The 18,497-nt window shown below is 44.2% G+C and overlaps 1 protein-coding gene and 1 long non-coding RNA gene across 21 annotated transcripts; one reads left to right on the top strand and one right to left on the bottom strand.

The window, feature by feature from the left end:
* Window positions 1-8,056: 8,056 nt before the first annotated feature.
* LOC123091522 (uncharacterized) lies at window positions 8,057-10,921 on the bottom strand. The gene is made up of 2 exons (XM_044513057.1): window positions 10,255-10,921; window positions 8,057-8,422 (listed from the first exon to the last, which is right to left on the bottom strand). Exons 1-2 carry the CDS (start codon window positions 10,438-10,440, stop codon window positions 8,306-8,308), a joined length of 303 nt encoding a protein of 100 aa, XP_044368992.1. The 5' UTR covers window positions 10,441-10,921; the 3' UTR covers window positions 8,057-8,305.
* Window positions 10,922-11,306: 385 nt separating this feature from the next.
* Window positions 11,307-17,483, top strand: LOC123091523 (uncharacterized). 20 transcript variants are annotated; one of them, XR_006443245.1, is made up of 10 exons: window positions 11,307-11,817; window positions 11,938-12,033; window positions 12,161-12,238; window positions 12,363-13,192; window positions 13,846-13,936; window positions 14,011-14,118; window positions 14,478-14,608; window positions 15,331-15,476; window positions 16,329-16,420; window positions 17,150-17,483. It is a non-coding gene; the product is annotated as an uncharacterized lncRNA (long non-coding RNA). The 20 variants fall into 20 exon arrangements; XR_006443247.1 differs by having other exon boundaries at window positions 11,322-11,817; window positions 13,010-13,192; XR_006443240.1 differs by having other exon boundaries at window positions 11,310-11,817; window positions 11,938-12,238.
* The last annotated feature ends 1,014 nt before the right edge of the window (window positions 17,484-18,497 follow it).

Raw genomic sequence — 18,497 nt, 5'->3', positions numbered from 1 at the left:
GACAGAGAATGTCGCGTCAGCTTGGCGGAGGCGCCGGGGGTGGGGAGAGGGCGATCTCCGCTAGAGCTGTCTTTTGCTAGCAAGTTTGCTGTCTTGGCACAAAATCTGTTGTTCATATGTAGGGTCTTTTTCTCTGATGGAAACAAACATCGTTGCTTTCATTATATTAACAAGAGAAAAAAAAGGTAATACAGCAGGGAAGGGCAGAGGAAAATATAAAAGGTACTACTCTGTTTGGGGTTTATATAATCCCCGCGCTTATTTTAAGAAAGAAAATTGATCATTAATTTGATCAAAAAAATATGAGTTTATATGCCCAAAATATACCATTGGAAACTTCTTTGGAAGGTATATCCAGTGATATACTCCCTTAGAGTGATCTAAAACGTCTTATTATATTTATTTATAGAGAGAGTACTTTTTGTGGCATTTAACACATATTATCATGTTAGGGACCTCCCTTGGCCCATACTCATACCTGGGCTTTCCCCTTTGATAGCTCATGGGCCGGGCCCGTCTATGCTCACCACTCGGCAACAGCCTACAAGTACTCGGAAGCAGGCAACGAGCACGGCATCCAATGGATCACGAAACCCGGCGGCGGCGGCTATCTTCTTCCCCTTCCTCCTCCTTTCCCAATTCTTGTATCCTGTGATTGTAATCCCTAAATTGCTACACGAATTCGTGAGAAGAGTACTAGATCGAGAGAAGATATTGTTAGGTTGCTAACATCTGGTATTCAGAGCCAGTAAATTTCACCCACCACCACCTCCCTCGATTCCCCAATTTCAACCGGCGACAGCACCATGTCCGATCCGGAGAAGGCTCCTCGTTCCCTCGTCTATCCATCAGAGTGGGATGCCATGACCGCAGATGAGCAGATGTTGTGGTTTCTCAAGCATCTATCGGCACAGATGGATAGTATGAAGTCCAAGCTCGCGGCTGCACGCGTGGGCGCGGGCGATCCGGCAGAGGCCACCTCGCGTGTCAATCCGGTTGCCTCCCCTGCTACTGCTTCGGCTACCTCAACCTCTGCCCTGGTCGCGTCTCACACCGACCGCGCAACCACGGCTGCTCCACCCACCATCGCCGAGGAGGTCCACTGCACCGCCACCGCATTCGACCCCAATCCCGCGATCGGCACCAACAACGCCATAGCCACCCTTCGAACGAACGGAGTGGAAATTCAGGAGGAGAACCAGGTGGTGGCAACAGCAATTCAGGCTGTTAGCATCAACATCGGCGGCAAGTTCACTACTCCCGCACCTCCACTGGTGGCGTCCTCTCCAGAAGTCTCCACCGAGCCTGCTGTCCTTCCCGACGTTTCCTCGTCAACTGGACAGGCTGAGGAGATCCTCCATCATGTGTCTTCTGATTACATCGCTACGACGCTCATGACCTGTTCGACAGAATGCTCGAAAAAATTCAGTGCCATGTCATTCTTGTCTCCAGTCATGACGACGTCGCTACCCCCAGCAGCCACACTTGTGCTCGTCGCCGACCTCATTCACCCTGCTACCAACGATGGTTCTAACCGGCGGGTGCCCCTGGACATGGAAGACGAGCTCCTGACCAGTCTATCTCCTCTGTCGTTCTCAATTGTAGATTCAACGCAGTCGTTTCTGAACCAGGACAGGGACGTCCCGTTTCCGACAAGGCACGAGGGGCTGCTGATACGACCGACTCCGTGGCCATCATTTCAGATGCATTTTGCTGACGGCAATGATGTAAGGCCCGTGCCGTGGCCGTCGTTTGCTGGTTCTCTTGAAGGCACGACTCTGAATTATGAAGGGCTGTTGTTGCAAGTTACTTATGTGGTGCAGCGTTTGCCGGTTGCTTTGAATTTTTTGAGAGAATACTGGAGGTATCTACCAAGTGTGCGACTGAAATCTTGTCCCTATGAGAAGCTTGCTGGTTGGACCCCTATGCTGCCAAAAGCAATTCCCCTTCGGAATCAGCAGATAATCCAATCACTGGGTGAGGTGAATTGGGGCGTTGTGGAGTGGTGGTCAGTGATCTCTTTTGTACAGTCATTTGCTCCTACTATTCATGTGTCCTGTATAGTCTTCTCTAGCCATGAGTCGACGAGGAAGCCTATGCTACCCTGGAGGCTTGTCGTTCATATTGTGGCCATGGAGGACGAGCTCCTCACCACTCTATCTCTGATATTCTCAGCTGTCTATTCAAAGCAGCCATTCCTGAGCCATGATTTGGACGTTTCGCCGCGTACAAGGCACCAGGGGCTGCTGCTACAGCCGATGTCGTGGCCATCATATTGGGCAGCTCTTATTGCAGAGGGAATGGAAACCCGACCCATTCCATGGCCGCCGTTTGCAATCGGTTTGCCATCAAAAGTCTGCTGTTCTAGTGTTGTCCATTGGAACTTCTCGGTGATTGCTTCTGTTCATGACCTTCATACCTGGACATTCAGGGCACATCGGTTTTTGTCTGTCCAAGTGTGTGGCATTGGCTTGACTAGCAGATCTAATCCAAAGAAACTATTTCATATTGGAGCTTGTGTGTACAATACATGGCAACGGTGGTACAATCTCAGTGGTTGTTTTGCTCTAGAATGCAGTTCTGAACAATATGGTACACAGTGGCAGTCTTGGCGTATACTGGATCAGGCAACATCTGAATTTAAACACTTAAGTCAAAAATGTTGCAGCCAAATGGTGGTGCAGGAAACATTGTATCTCGGAAAACTTTCTACACATGCAAGTTATCTTAGCTGTTTTGGGCCAGAAGCAATTCACTGGGAGCTAGTGAACTACAAGGGCATACAATTTTATCCTTGCTGCATAGGGCACTCACAGGAAGATTCTGAATTTGGAGTACATCATGTATACATGAGCACTAGTACGACACTGCTGTTGTTGCTGTTTAACTGGCATTTATTTCCATATACAAAGTTCCTTGTTGGAAAAATGGCAGCATTTAGGAATTCAAGTGCAGTCAAGACCTCTGGGAACTCCAGTCATCAACACTACTTTAATGAATGTGTGAAGTTATGGCCTTCTGCTGCTGGAACTAACGAGAAGATACTTGGTCAGAGGAGTTGGCAGTCTCGCTGCAATGTCAATATGGCCTTTCTCACATCTCCAAACCTGTATAGACTGCGAGTGCTGGGGTGTAATAGTTCGGCTGCTCCTGGGTTTCTTCATACATCCATTGGTTTTTGGTTGGGGGAGCAACATTTGTCATTTCCTGAACTTGATGCAGACGCATGCAAGCATGAACACATACATGCTGCAAGTGAGGGAGATCCAGGATGGTACTCTTTATTCTGTGATTGCTCCTTTGATCTTACCAAGGCTCCGGTTGTTCTTTCGGTCAACTACCCTGCCGACGAAATACTCAGCAAGAGATCACAGGACATGAGCTGTATGGCATCCTCTACATGCTACAATCAGGATCATTTTCAAGAAGGGAGGGGTGTCATTGCATTTGCCGACGTATTCACGCAAGGCTGCTTCGGCTACAGGCACTACATCGGCTTCGACTGTGATGGCTACTTCTCCGTCGCATTTCCCTCCAAGGTCATCAACCACAACACCAACTTCAATCGGGTCTCTGTCGGCCACGACTACTACTACCTCAAGCCCGACAACTTCTCCGAGCTTGTTCAAGTCCATCTCGACCATGGCTGCTACCGCGACAACTACCATGGGGATTCCGGCATGATTAAGGATCTCCAAGCACCATGGGATCCTGGCAAAATCTTCGTGATAGCGGCTTGGGGGCAAGCCGCATTTCAAGAAGGGAGGGATGTTAGGGACCTCCCCTGGCCCATACTCATACCTGGGCTTTCCCCTTTGATAGCTCATGGGCCGGGCCCGTCTATGCTCACCACTCGGCAACAGCCTACAAGTACTCGGAAGCAGGCAACGAGCACGGCATCCAGTGGATCACGAAACCCGGCGGCGGCGGCTATCTTCTTCCCCTTCCTCCTCCTTCCCCAATTCTTGTATCCTGTGATTGTAATCCCTAAATTGCTACACGAATTCGTGAGAAGAGTACTAGATCGAGAGAAGATATTGTTAAAATACGTGTGGACATTATAAACCTGGACGGAGTTAGTACAAAGCATTAAGCAACCCTCTTGCTCCAGGCAGTCCAACCTTTTGCCAGTTCGTAGTTTCGTCCCAGCCATTTGCCAGTTTCTAGCCTTGTCTAGACAAGCCTCACTAGCCAAGTACTTTCAGTTCTGATGCCAGATTAACATCGACTTGGATCGTTGCCAAAAAGCTAGTTCTTTGCAGGTGACTGCTCCCCATAGTTGCCATGAAAATTTGATTGTTCACTTGGGTTTAATGTGGTGCTTGACAGGAGTTGGTCGTCTCTATTATAGGGCGGCTTTGGGAGTTGGTTAAGCAGACTCTCGACGCCAGAATTTCTACAACTTAACAAAATTTGGTGGAATGTAAATCTGAACTTTTCAGTAAATGTTCAATGTAATAATCTGTGCCTTTTCTAATCATGATTTCACTATTTATTCTCTTGAGTATAAACCTGAGCAATGATTTTTTGTGCTGTTTTGTGTTAATAAAAAAATTAATTTCCCTTTCGTTGACCATAGATGGGAAATCCTGGATCCAAGTTTTCATAGTCCAAACCATTCATGGATGGTCATGCCGAGCTCCGGGATATCCCCTCTGAATATCGTTGGCAAGAAGACAAGGAGGAGATGAAGGCGGATGAATACCATGGATTAAGTTACAATAGAGTGTTGGCCAAATTCTTATCAGACAAGGAACAAAATTACATGGCATCTACTTCGGCTACGATTCTTGGGGAGACAATGGATTTGGTGAAGCCACTGTGCACCAAGGATGATGTTTTTGCGTTCGTGTGGAGATGCACCGTGTCTTGAGCCTTCGTTCTAAAAAAAAAAGATGCACCGTGCAAAGGAATCTTACACTAAAGAAGAGACCCTCTTCAAGAGCGACGCCAGGCAGGACTAGCTTCTTATTGACCCCAATCTCACCAAACCATACTGCTACAATGCCATGAGCAATGGCCTCTCTGCGACTTCCTATGCGCACTTCTTCCACAAGGTACATATCTCCTACAGTACAAAATTTGCTGCATGTAATAGTTTTGTGAAGTGCACCCCAATTCAAGCCTTGGCGATGCATGTTTACCTTTGCTTTATCGACAGGATCCCTCTCCACGCTTCGACTACTTTAAACCTACCACCTTAGAAGGTGATATTGAGTACATAATTTTTTTTTGACAAACTGGTGGAGTTAACAAGATACAGAGAAACCAGAGATATGGTGTTCGCTAGGGCTATCGCCCTTGCAAGGAGTGGTTTCAGAAAATGCTCTTTTTCCAAATTAAGATTGCCGCCGATCAGTGTTTAGAACTGATGCTCCGTGGAGAGAAGATGTGGCAGAGAAAACAGCTGTATTATCACATAGTGTATGAGACTGTTTTGAAAAACAAGAAGCGTGAAGATGTTATCAGGCATAACTGTGCAATCTATCTATTTTTCTCCTTGTCTTTATATTGTTGTGCATTTGCGATTTGCAAATACACTAATTCCAATTTTTTTGCATGATAATTGATACCACATCACGCAGTTGCCTTCAAAGGAAAGCGTTAAGAATGGTGCTTATAAAATGATGATTTGTAAGGAGCTCAATAAGCTGGTAGCCAAGTTTGATTTTGTGAAGTCTCACAGTTACCATTTTTAAGTGGTTAGGGTATCTTAGCATTGAAGTTTATCTTTCTTCTCTCTTTTCCCCCTCTCAGTTCCCAAGACGTACTCGGCTTTATATGCATTTTCTCAAGATGAAGATAGAGACCGCCGGAAAACATGGTGTGATAAGCAAGGCAAACTTCTGAGCTGTATAATCAATTATGTTTGTTTTGCTCCAGGTTGTTTGCTAAAAGGACATTCTGTTTGTCCAATTTGCAGGGAAATTGTGAAGCTCTTGATAAAAGGAGATTCTGTATTGCACCATAAACTTCCACATTTCCACATTTGAGAGGGTATTACTTCTGCACATCCTTTCTCTCGGAATATATCATCAGTTCACTAAAATGTTGGGTTGCTTGTCTTGCTGCTGTTTGTTTCTAGTATTCACTATGTAGTACCGACATCTTTGTTGAACTACATAGTCAGGTTTTTGTCCAATTGGAATTATCTATTTAATTCTAGTCAAGACGTTCACTCTTTAAGTAACTGTGCACGAGACCATGTTTGTCACATTTTGCTTTCCTCCACTATTATGTTATATATATGCGGGCTGACTGCTTATGTGTTTACTATGTTATGTGTGTATTGGTTTTGTTATCGGAACGGTGCGATTAATCAGCAATTTATACCTTGTTTGTGTGTAATAGTTTGTTTTGCTTTGGCTTAGGAAGCAAGCAGTTATAGCTAATTGGATGCATTATCTACTATTGCACAGAAAAACGCATCGTGATGGTGCTTATACGGTAAAGGATGACGTGCAAGGGAGTATATGGATCAGAGGGAGTATATGTTGGCTTTCAGTAGACTATCCACCCGCAGCTAACATCTCACAGCAGCATTTTTTAGTGATTTACAAAGATTGATAGTCATTTGGCAAAACTGCCAACCTGGAGCAGAGCTCAATTATTTCTGGAACAAACGGAAGTTTCAAGACCCCGATCTAGAAATGGTATATGCGCACGAGTAAGAGCAATTGGAAGCACATTGACCACATAGTCCAAAGCATCGTGAAAAGCCCTGTGATATCTTTCTGTGTAACTCAAAGTTGAATAGATGCTATTGAGTCATTTGTTGCAAGACTTGGAGCATGTAGCTCTATCATGTCCAGGTAAGAATAGCGTACTGCTTATGCATAAACTTGGAGAAGTGCACCGTTCTTTGCTTAACCACTCGATGCGCTTGAACTCTGCAGAAGATCACAACATAGCAACATGTGCTGCAAATCCCTTACATTGACTGACGCTGTAAATTGCAACAGCAACAGTGGAAAACTCTCGCAACAAAAAGAAGAAGCGATAGTGGAAAACAAAATGCACTAAAAACAGAGTTTGGCCACATTATGTAGCACATAAGTTGGGCCATGCTATAATAAAAATGCACTAAAAACAGCCTCTCCCTTCTTTTACCCAGTGGATTCAATATGTTGTTCCTTGTTCGCTCGTCTCTACATATTTCATAGGTATGGATTCCGTTTTTGCAAATTCAAGTACTCCCTTCGATCCAGTTAATTGAAGTACTAGAGCTTTGTCAATTAATTTGGATCGGAGGGAGTAGTATAATTTTACCCTTTTTGGAAGTATGTCCATCATCACACAACAAAGAACATTTGCAGACCCAATAAACCACGCACCAAATCTGCATCCACTGTAAGAATTTTCAGAACATCTTCCTCCGAATAGATTGGAGCAAGATGCATTAGAGCATCAAATCGGTTCACTTGTGAAACCTCAGTAAACCATTTCTTCAGGCACTAAAAGCATCTCCCTTATCGCATGGCATCTGTTAACACTCTTGCTGCCTGTCGGCCCTCCAGGACAAAAATGAATCTGCATAATCATGTGTGCTCTTTGCGAAATCTACAGGCCTGCCCACATTTTCCATCATCTCAGCACAGTACTTGCCTGAAACAACACTCCCAGCCGGTTCGGAACCCATGGAACCAAAAATTAGATGTGATATTGATGGTCATCGCTGCATCAACATGATTCAGATGGACCAACTTGCCTCGAATACCCCGTTGGCATAATCAGCCACATCAGCTGCTTCCGCCTTCCGATGATGATACAGACGTCGTTAGCCAGATGATACATTTATTCAGCAATGGTATGCAAGATGTTGTTACTATGGCAAGCATACACTTCAGAAAAGCAACTACTCTCGGCTCACAAGGTTTGCAACAGCTCTTGGTTCACAAGGTAGCATCCCAGGCACCACAGCAACCAACAAGACAACTCAAAAGAAAAGCTAATTTTGCATCATCAAAGCAAGTCAAAAAACCATCTTCTATTTCACCAAATTACTAGATCCCATACCACCACCAAATGGCTGTACTTGCATTGCCTCATTTGGACATCAACAAAGTGGAAATGATGATTAAATAAAAACATGCAAATTCAGTTCCAAATCCATACACCAGGCTCCCAGCATATACGACACAAGGTTCATACGTAAACAATTTGGCACATTTAGTCCAAACATATAACCCCCATGTTACAATTGCTGCCGCATTACACACAAGATGCAACCAAAACAGATACAGTGCAAATTATCCCCATTCAGGCGCTCCAATTACACAAGTATCGAACGGGTGATGAAGGTTTGTCACCGGGCCTTCTCGGAGTCGGATTTTGCCGGTGGTGCAACAAGGGTCCTCCAAAGGTACCGCCCGCTTGCCATGTCCACCATCGTCCAGAATCCTGTCTTCGCGGCGGATGCAACCTACATTTGGGTTCAAGTAGCCCTTCAGTCTTAGGTTCTCATCACAAAAGCAGTAAGCACATCTCTTGCAAATTTGTACACAATGGAAAACTGTGGCCTAATCTTCTTCTCAAGTACTACTCCATCAATGGTAATCCAATACACATTAGCAAAGCTAACCCAATACACGTTTGGGAGTATAATGAAACTTACCAACCCTCCATCAATGGTAACCCAATACACGTTAGCAAAGTTAATATGCATACATCGACCATTTGAATACTTAACTTCACATAATATTTCTGCATATAGTCCAAGATAAACATATACTCCCTCTGTCCCAAAATAACTGTCATGGTTTTAGTTCAAATTTGAACTAAAACCTCCGTCCCTAATTACTACTTGTCTTAGATTTCTCTAGATACGGATGTATCTAACAGTAAAACGTGTCTAGATAAATCCGTATCTAGACAAATCTAAGACAATTAATTCGGGACGGAAGGAGTACTATAGGCTTTGGATGCTACTCCCTCTGTATCAAAATATAAGACGTTTTTTGGTCTAGATTTAAATCAAAAAATGTCTTACATTTTGATACGGAGGGAGTACATCCGAAGAGAGTAAACATTCACGCACAAATTTTATACCAATTATGAGAGCAACAGAGCATTTGGGTGTGGCTACAACCTTGTCCAGACGGTGAAAAATCCAAACGAGGACTCTTCGGTGCATTGACAAAAAAGGTATCCACCACTATGAACAGGACTGTCAGAATATGCACAAATTTGTAGGCTATAGCTATACGTATCTATGAAGTAACATATCACCACTGTTAACAAAGTTTTCCTGTGTGTACAGAAGATTAAGGCTACTTTTGCATGCAGATATCCTTGAGCTGAAAGGGACCAATATACATCACAGAGGCAATGTGAAGCACTTCCGTTACAAATTTGTAACGGATAGAGGTGTGCGGTTCAATCCTAAATCTAAAGACACTTACGAACTATAGGTCGACTGTGTACTGGTACACATGAGTTAACTATTGTGTTTTCTAACTTTTAAGTACTTAAACTACTTTTTATGTGATCCATACAGGGACTGTTTGGGTACTTGGTCAACTGATCCTTATCTCAGCCATGTACATGGTGTATATTATTATCTAGTAGTATGAGTTTGGATGCTACTACATCAAAAAGGAGTAGAAAACACAGATATTTTAGACCGGCTGATGCAAGAGAAACAGAAGATCTTAGAGCGGCCTTAACCTTCACATACTGTGGTCTCTGGACTGGTGAAAATTTCAAACATTCCAGGCTTGGTTAATCACCAAAAGGGTGTCCATCCTCTTACGGTTTTCTCCATTTAGCAGAATTAGCACACGCTCATGGCCAGCAACTACAGCATAAATCTATGAAGTCACAGGTAACCACTATCAACAAGGTACTCCTGTATGTAAACAATAAGTGAGGCTGACTTATCTATGGCGTCTCTGAACGATGCGCTAAGCCCCTAATAATCAGTCCGGAAGCATCAAGACGCAATTCACAACCAGGAACAATGTGTCAACACTAAATCATTATGAACCCCCATTGCGCGTCCACATGTTCCCTTCCGTTCCCTCGTGCCGTGCACGCATTTGGGAGTCAAAAACGGAAGCGTGTCCTCGCTAATTTGGACGGGAAAATCAGAACTTCATTAGCCGGTGCAACACACTGGCATAATCTCGTTGCTTGTAGCTGTACGTTACAAAGACCTAGATAATCTATCTTTCTAAATAATAACACGCACGGCCAAGAATTTGCAACAACGATTGCGCAAATGTGCGCTGAGATTGGAAAAGGCAAGAGCAATACCTTGGAATGGAGCGGCGCTGGGTCCCTGGGAGACTCCGGCGACCCCTCGTCGTCCTCGTCGTTCACCGCGACGGCGGCGGCGGCGTCGTCCTGGAACAGGTCCGGCTCGGCGTTGAGGCCCCGGAGGAGGAAGAAGCCGGCGATGGTGGCGGAGAGGAAGATGAGTATCACCCTGAGCGGGCACATCTCTCCCGCCGAACAATCAACCGAGGATCGCACGGGAATCAAATCGAGCAAGGCTCCCACTTTCCCCCCTCTATTTGGCGCGGCGTGGCGAGAATGGGAGGGGGATTGGGGACGGCAGGAGGAGGAGGAGGAAGAGTAGGTTGGTGGGCGGATGGATGGATGGATGTTGATTCTTGTTCCCAGACCTCTTCTTTGACTGGCACGCACCACCACCACCACCACCTCACGCCTGCGGCTTTCGGGCAATGGTGTTCTTTATTTATGCCTTGTGATGGAGGAGAGGTAAACAACGCTGGCCTCGAGCGACGCGAGATTGGGTTTCTTTTATTGAGTTCGCGGGGAGAATCCCCTCCCTCCGCTCCTTGGATCCCGTAGGCGGCAGGACGCAGGAGGAAGACGAAGAAGGAAGAAATTGTTTTTTTTGTGAGCATAAAAGAGGAAGAGAAATTCGCGGTGGGAGACGAGAGGAGGAGGATGAGGGCCCCTGTCCGCCCTGTTCAAAAGGAAACAACGCGGTTGGTTTGTGACGTAGGATTTTCGAGCCCGCGTGTCAGTACAGAAGGAGAGGGGACCAGAGGGGACCAGTCCGTGGATATCGAGAAATAAGGATTCAAGCCACTCCCAAGCTCTCACAGCGATCAGGCACTTTCGGCCGTCGGATCGGTTTGCTTGATGCGATTCTGGGCGTTGGATTGAGAGGTGGAAGGAGCTGGGCCGTCGGATCGAAGATGTGCTCATGTAGCAATGAATAGTTACCGCCGCTGTAAAGATCTCGTGCCACCGCCTGTTAATACAGCACCCCACCGAGGGCATTTTCGTAATTTTGCTACATGGTATAAAAGTGCAAGACCCAGGGTTTCTCCCCAATCGGCTTCGTCCCTTCTTCCTGTTCACTCTGAGGGAGAGCCGCTGCCGCCCCCTCCCATTCCAAACTCCTCTCTTCCCCGCCTCCCCTCGCCCTATCGACCATCCTCCCCGTCCGCCGCCACCACCGACCAGTCGCAGCCACGCTACCATCCCCTCCCTGTTCCTCTCCCGTGGGAAGTCCTCCGAGAAGCAGCCCAAGGGCAGCCGCCTCCCGCTCGGTGGCCGAACGCCGGGAAGCGCCGCTGCTTTGGCTCCGCCATCTCCTTCGCCCTGCCTGTCGGATCCACGCCGTCGTCCTCGCGTGCACACGGCAGGTGCTCCGCCTCTTCCTCTTGTCCGGCCAGATCCATGGCGCACGGCCTCTCGCGCTCGCTCGCGACCCTGAACCGTGGCAAGGGTTTCAGGCTGGGCATCGGCTTCGTCGTCGGCGTGGCTCCGGTGGATTCCGGCGGCTCCTCTCCGTCTCCTCTCTCGCCCCCATGCGCGGCTCCGCTTCCTGCTGGCCATGGGGTGCAGCCTTGCATCGTCCTCTTCTCCTTTTCCTTCTCTGGCAAATTTTGTGTTGGTTCACTGCTCAATTTCTTTGGTTAATCTTCGTGCACTGACCACTTGGTGTTGTTGATGGCGCAGATTGTGGCGAGGTTGAGCGTATGGAGCAGAGGGACCAGGGCAGGGGGCGGCCGTCCCGGGCACCCGATGGCTTGTTTCCTCTATACGTACTTGATGGTTAGCCCATGTAGCAGATCGACTGATTCTGAAAAAGGGAAAAAATGGTAACAGATCGACTAATTCTTGGCTTGCTGCATGCGCGTGATCTTCTCTGGTTTCTCTTCCCCAATTGGCAAAAAACCAGCCATGCCAAGGTCAACGGCACCTTGTCCACGCCGTCTAATTGCGATTTTCAGCTGCTGGGTGTGATTAGTGCAGGAAGGTAATGGGATTTTCTCGATTCCATGAACCTCCTCGTGAACTCAAATCCCATTTGTTTGTAGTCTTGTTAGATGTTTCGCTTCGTGAAGTTAATCCTCATTACATATCTCTTTCTTGAACTTCAGTTTCTTCTATTGATTGGGATTAGGAAAGGGAAACTAAATTTTCTGCTCATGACTTGTAAGCTGCAGCAAAAGCTTGCAATTTCTAATTTCCTAGCCAACCAGGTGCATTTGTTTCATGCCTTTCCTAAACTTTTTTATTTAACTAGCTGTGTTCTTAATTTTTGTCATCTCGTATCATATATTTGTGTACTAGGCGATGCATTGTTCTTGGTTTCTCCGTGCGTTCATTTTGCTGATGATGAGGTGTGTACACAAGACAGTGTGGCTCCTCAATTTATACACATGATCATAAATTGTTGGATTGAATTGTTGCCTTATATGTCAAGTGCTTGTTGTGAGTTCCAAACTTACAGTAGAGATGGCGTATTAGCTACCCGATCTAGAGCCGAAGCTTTGTTGGCGCACGGTATTTTTTGTATGGTTATTGATTTGCTAGCATATATTCTAGACTAAATTTTGTTAGCCTGCACTTTATAGCGCTTTTATCTGGTTTCTTTCTTAGTTTCTTATAACATCTTAATTTATTTATTTTATATGACATAAGATTGTTCCGTTCACTAATGTTTCTCCATGTTTATGAAGAAAAGATTGGGTTCAGAGCACCTTTCCGTGTTATTTATCTAATTTTTGTGATTTCTGATGTTCAGGTCAAGGCGAACTTGAAATGTGGCCACCTTTGTATGGCTAATGGCTTTGTAGGCTTTCAGTATTTGGCGTCTGTCGCCGGGTTTGTTCCGCCTCAACCAGGATCTTCTCGGCACTGCTCTGATGTTTTGAAAACTCACGCACGCCGGCAGCCGCCTCCATGCTCCAGTTGCCGCAGCCTGCAGGTAGCCTCTCCGTTCTTTTTTCTCGACCTTTTTGCTTGCTCTGCTAAAGTGTTATGCGTGTGTTCGGCTGCTTGCTACTTGCAAAGAAATTGTATGAATGGCAGCAGGGTGTAGCAACAGCCAACATTAGTTTGGCTCAATCCCTGTTCTGATTGTCGGTCATGTCTTTTCTGGTAAAAGCCAAAAGTATTTATGTCTTTGTGCATTGGATGTTGGTGGTTTCCTGTCTTCACTGCTTGTTTTTAGTGGAGTCTAAATATATGTCTTTTGTTCCTTGTCTGCATCCTGGTAGGGCCTATGATTGTTGGTCCTTTCACCTTTGTGCATGGAATGTTGGTGGTTTTGTTCATTTGCTTGTTTTATTTATTGTTTCTTTTTACTATGCTCCTATGATTTCAACAATAACTGAGGCAAGGGTGCCATGATCTAAGTTTCCAAATCTTGAATAGCAATTATGGTTTAATCAATATTTGCATTAGTGAGGAGACGGGGTGGCCACACAAGTAGAATGGCCACACAAGGTGTTTTTCTCAATCAGATCACATGCATCTCTTAAAAATTATACAATAGCAAGTGTGATTTACAGATTATTAGATATTATCGGTCTATGCTTCATGTGGTTGCAGTGTTCTTACATCTAGATCTATGGACAGTGTCAGTTGCTCCTATCTGGACGAGCTTTGTTGGGGTCATGTGGTTGCTGCTGCTACCGCTTTGTCGGGGTCAAGGGTCAATAAAACTCAGGTTATTCCTCGATCCATAATTCTAGCATCTATAGTCAAGCTATCACTTTAGTCTTTTTTGCCTTTCTCTGGCAGGTCAATTGATGTTGGGCACCAATCTTGCTCCTATTTGGGTGGGCTACAGCTTTGTCAGGCTGCCATCATATTCTGATCTTCCAGTGTTCCTTCTGCGGTGTGGAGGAGGTGTGAAAGTAGATCGTGGTGACGATTGCACCATTACATGTTATTATTGTTCATATCTTATCATTAGAAATAGACATGTTATAAGGAAGATGTTACCGATATATTTCTTTCATGGTCAATGATTGTCTTGCTTTTCTGTGTCACATTGCTTATACCTGTCGTTTTCTAAAATTATTGCATGGTAGCTAGCTAATCTCTATGATAATAGTTTCTGAGATTCCAAAGGGTTTTTCATTTTATTTCAGACCATGATAGCATTCCTTACTCGTTGTCACCTTCCTTCTCTATCTTTGCATGATAGCTAGCTTCAGAATGATTGGCACATTTATTAACCATTTCATCTTTTTTGTGCATTGCAGGTTTGCTACTAAATTCACAAAAAAGTAGTGTTCTTTTGCATCACCATCCTATGGAGCCATGAGATCTGAACCAATGAATACAGAGAACATTAACTATGTTTGTGGATCACTACATGTTCTATTGGAACAAGGTGAGATCCTTTTTTCAGCACTCGTTTGAACATGTGTTTTGCTTTCTGAGTATAATTGAACATCTTCAGCATCCATGGTGTATTGTTCTATATACTTTTTACTTGCAACTCTGCATCTCTATGTTTCATTGCTATTATAATTATGTACTTGTTAGAAAATTATAAGGGATTTTCTCACCGCGTCGTGTCATCTTTAATGACTAAAACTATTTTTGTTGTTTGATAAGAATTTCTGTCCCTTGTAGTTATGCAGATTGCCCAATAGGTTCCAAACAGGACAGACAAGATAGACACTGCTTTTATCTGCGAATTACTGTTTAAGAGTTTCCAGTGTGTGCAACTGCAATTTTTTTGGAAGTGTCTTGGATCTCTATTTTAAAAAAATCCCATTTAGTAGTAGTAGCACTCTCTCAATGCTCACCAGCAGCATATATATAGCTTTGTTACAAATAGGTTCAACAGCTAGATTCCTTTAGTTGGAACTCTGTAACTCGTTTAATTCTAAGTTGAGAACAATATAATTGACTTGGTCACCGTCTTACTATATAGTCAAGTCTTTCTCGTGCACAATGCAGCATTTTGTTCTAGGATTACCTGCGGTGTACTCACTTGATGTTGCTTCTTGGCAGACAAAAACGATCAACTTATTTACCTTTGTTATTTTGTGTTCTGTGGATGGAAGAGAACAATTTCTTTCTGTATGAGTGTGACCCTGCTTGCAGAGTAAAAGGTCATAGTGACAACGCCACTTGGACTGCTTCTGAACTTCCATGATGACACTAGGCTGTTCCAAGGACAACCTGAGCTCCTCCTTGTGGTGATGTTAGCGGGCGAGCTTCTTCTACCTCCACTCTATGGATGTCAGCAGGTGAGATATATAGTCTCTACATTTCCATCATGCACAGACTTTGTATGCCTGATGCTTCCGTGGATTAGGATATGAAGTCGATGCTCTTACCACAATTTTACTTTTTTGGTTTTCTTTTCCTTTTGTTCTGCCATTATATCATTGTATCTCAATAGGTCCTACGACGGAGGTTAAAGGGTAGTATGATTCGAATCATGCTTGGTCAAATCAATATATAGTGGTTTTGACTTTATGAACAACCAGATCAATTCTCTAGATGCCTTGTGCTTGTGCATATATAATTAGCTCTCGTCTTTAGTTTAACTTTGGAACGAGAGTTTTCACTAGAGGAGATTCATGGTTGCAGTATCTAATTTTATAATGAATGGGCAATCTGTGGCCATCTATAGTAGGATTTGGATCATTGATTGATGGAGAAAGACAAGGGTCAAAGTGCTTTTTTTCCAAGGTAACCACCACTATTTTGTTTAGGCTTATGTGCCTGATGTTTTTTAGGATCTCTGTGTCAAGGAGATATATCTAAGTAGTGTCATGTTCTAATTCTAAAAGATGAGAAAGCTAAGAACTTTGTAATTACATAGTAAATCATGGCTGGAGCGTAGAGGTTAGGGATGTGCAAATATTGATTAAAAGTATATTTATTTGTATTTACAACAACACACTGGATCACATCCAGTAAATAATTTTGTAGAATATCAGTCAAGTTTAGAACTTTTGACCACAACAGCTGAAAAACCAAAGTAAATCCATCATATATATTCAGTTCAGTAAAGTATATAATCAGGATGCTAATCTTTGACCTATATATTCAGCTCAAAAATTCCTGAATTAGTATGTCAATTCCATGTGCAGAGAAAAGGAGAGGAAGGGGATGGATGAGCAAGGACCAGAAGGACCAGAAGAAGAAGGGCAAGGGAGATGGGGCGATGTGCATGTCCATGGAGGTCTGCCCCCCTCTCCTCCTCTCTTCTCTTTCGGTCTTTCCTTGTACTACAGCAGCCCTTAATCCCCTTTGATTCGATTTGTTCACTTGTGTTACTTGTTGTCTCCTAAGAAAAACAAGAAAACCTAAAGAAAATTGTACTGAAAGTGGTTGAATTTCCAGATTGTACACATTTTTGTTGTAGATTAGGTAGTCAGATTTAACAACTATTGGCCATACAGGTAGTTGAAAGTAGTACTTGAGCTGGACACAGATTTCTTAGTTACACGGTTCCCATTAAGTACGGCCGAGGTCGTTCATGCTCTGTAGTTATCGTCTGATGTGCTCATGAACCTCATCCATGTAAATATGCCTGCTTGGGCCTATGATCAATGTGTGATGTCATTGTGCGCTCCCCTGTGCATTATCCTATTATGATCAATGTGTCCTGTAGTTTGATATAGGTTCAGTCATTCAGAAAATACTGTATTTTAGTTTGATATAGGTTCAGAAAATATTGTACTGTAGTTTGATATAGGTTCAGAAATTAGTGTATTGTAATTTGATATAGGTTCAGAATGGAGTGGCGGAATTTACTGTAATGTGGTTGTTTAGGAACAATACTTGATATATGGTTAGGTGCAGATTTGGAAGTGCTGTTGTAAAATATTGTACAGTAAATAATATGCATTTTCATTAAATTAGTTAAAGTTTTTAGTGACAAGTAACAATTGTGCAGTTCTACTTGCAGGGGGGAATTCTAATTTCTTTACAGCGGTGTTTGAACAAAATGGCATATTCCGTGGGCTAGATGATAGAAGGACATTTTATTGAAGCACTCAAGAGGAGTAATACTACTGTGATGCCAACACATGGTGAATAAACTTTATATTTTATAATGCTCTAAATCCTGCACTGTGTTGGTTTGTTTCTAATCTAAACATGTCTTTTGGCTTGCTCTAGATTTAGCCTGAACCTTAATTCTTTGTTTGGTCTGAATCTTGCCTGAACCACTTCATGCAGATCCTGAATTTAGCTATGAATTATGTCATAATTTTCCTATGACTTATGCCTGAATTTTGTGCTCGTGGGAATGTTGTTGTTGGAAAGTTTTGTTGTATTCTGTGATGTAAAAAATAGATAATGCTAAAACATAGGTTGTCTTGCTGTTAATTTTTTTTGCGGCGTCTTCACCGCCCGCCGTATGCTGCATCGGCGACTGGCTGCGGCAGCAGAGGAGTGCATGTTGCCACCGGCCATACGCTGCATAGGTTGCGACAGCAGAGGACACAAGGCCATCGAGGGCGCATGACGCGGATGCATGGGACATCGCCGTGCTATGCTTTGCTCTGTTCGTGCTCGTGAAGTGTTGAGCTCTCTTTTTGGTTTCAGTTAGGTGCTTTTAGTTCAATTAGGCTACTGTCAGATAGAGTGCTTTTAGTTTCAGTTAGTTCAATATATAAAAGGGGACTTTTCTGCAAATATTGCTGGGGTGTGGATGGGACTATGACCAATGTGGCGTCCAATGTGGCAATTGCGGACCCGATTTGTGTACAAGTGAACCCGCAAAGCATGTTTAGTGACTGGTTTGTCTCAATTTTTAAGTTTTTTATATGAAATTATACCCGCAGCGCAAGTTAGTGTACTGTAGATGTATTATAATGTCGTGACCGGCACCCTCGCACCAAGGCGCGATATCGATCTAGTGAATGTGAGAGGAGGCCATCCAACGCTGCCCGCATACATTTCAACAATAATACAAACTAACCGGACGAAATACGTTTGTGCATGATGGAATTCATTCTAGTTCGGATATAATTTACATAGAAGGTTGATATTTCGATCGTTTAACAAAAAACTAAAAAAACATAAACCCTATACCGGATGACCACCTCATCCGTCTGGTCTCAGCAGTGCGCACTGCTGTCGTCGTCGGTGCAGTCATCGTCGTGGTCAATGGAACGACGCCGGGGGGCGCGACAGCCTTGTCCGACGGTTGCCTGCCACTCGCGGAGGAGCCGCTCCTCCTCCTGCTATGTTGTGATGAGTGTCGTCGCGACCACTGCCTTGGGAGCCATGGCGGCGGCCTTGCCGCGCCC

Source organism: Triticum aestivum, chromosome 4B (assembly GCF_018294505.1).
Source record: "Triticum aestivum cultivar Chinese Spring chromosome 4B, IWGSC CS RefSeq v2.1, whole genome shotgun sequence".
In the NCBI taxonomy this organism is placed as follows: domain Eukaryota; kingdom Viridiplantae; phylum Streptophyta; class Magnoliopsida; order Poales; family Poaceae; genus Triticum; species Triticum aestivum.
The sequence above is the reverse complement of the archived record's forward strand: the minus strand, read 5'-3'. Positions and strand labels throughout refer to the sequence as shown.

What these genes read in the sequence shown, in the direction of transcription:
- LOC123091522 (XM_044513057.1), bottom strand. Translation starts at nt 10,440, where the DNA reads ATGTGCCCGCTCAGGGTGATACTCATCTTCCTCTCCGCCACCATCGCC. An exon ending in CAGCGCCGCTCCATTCCAAG is followed by an intron (nt 8,423 to 10,254) that starts GTATTGCTCTTG and finishes ACCCAAATGTAG; the next exon opens with GTTGCATCCGCCGCGAAGAC.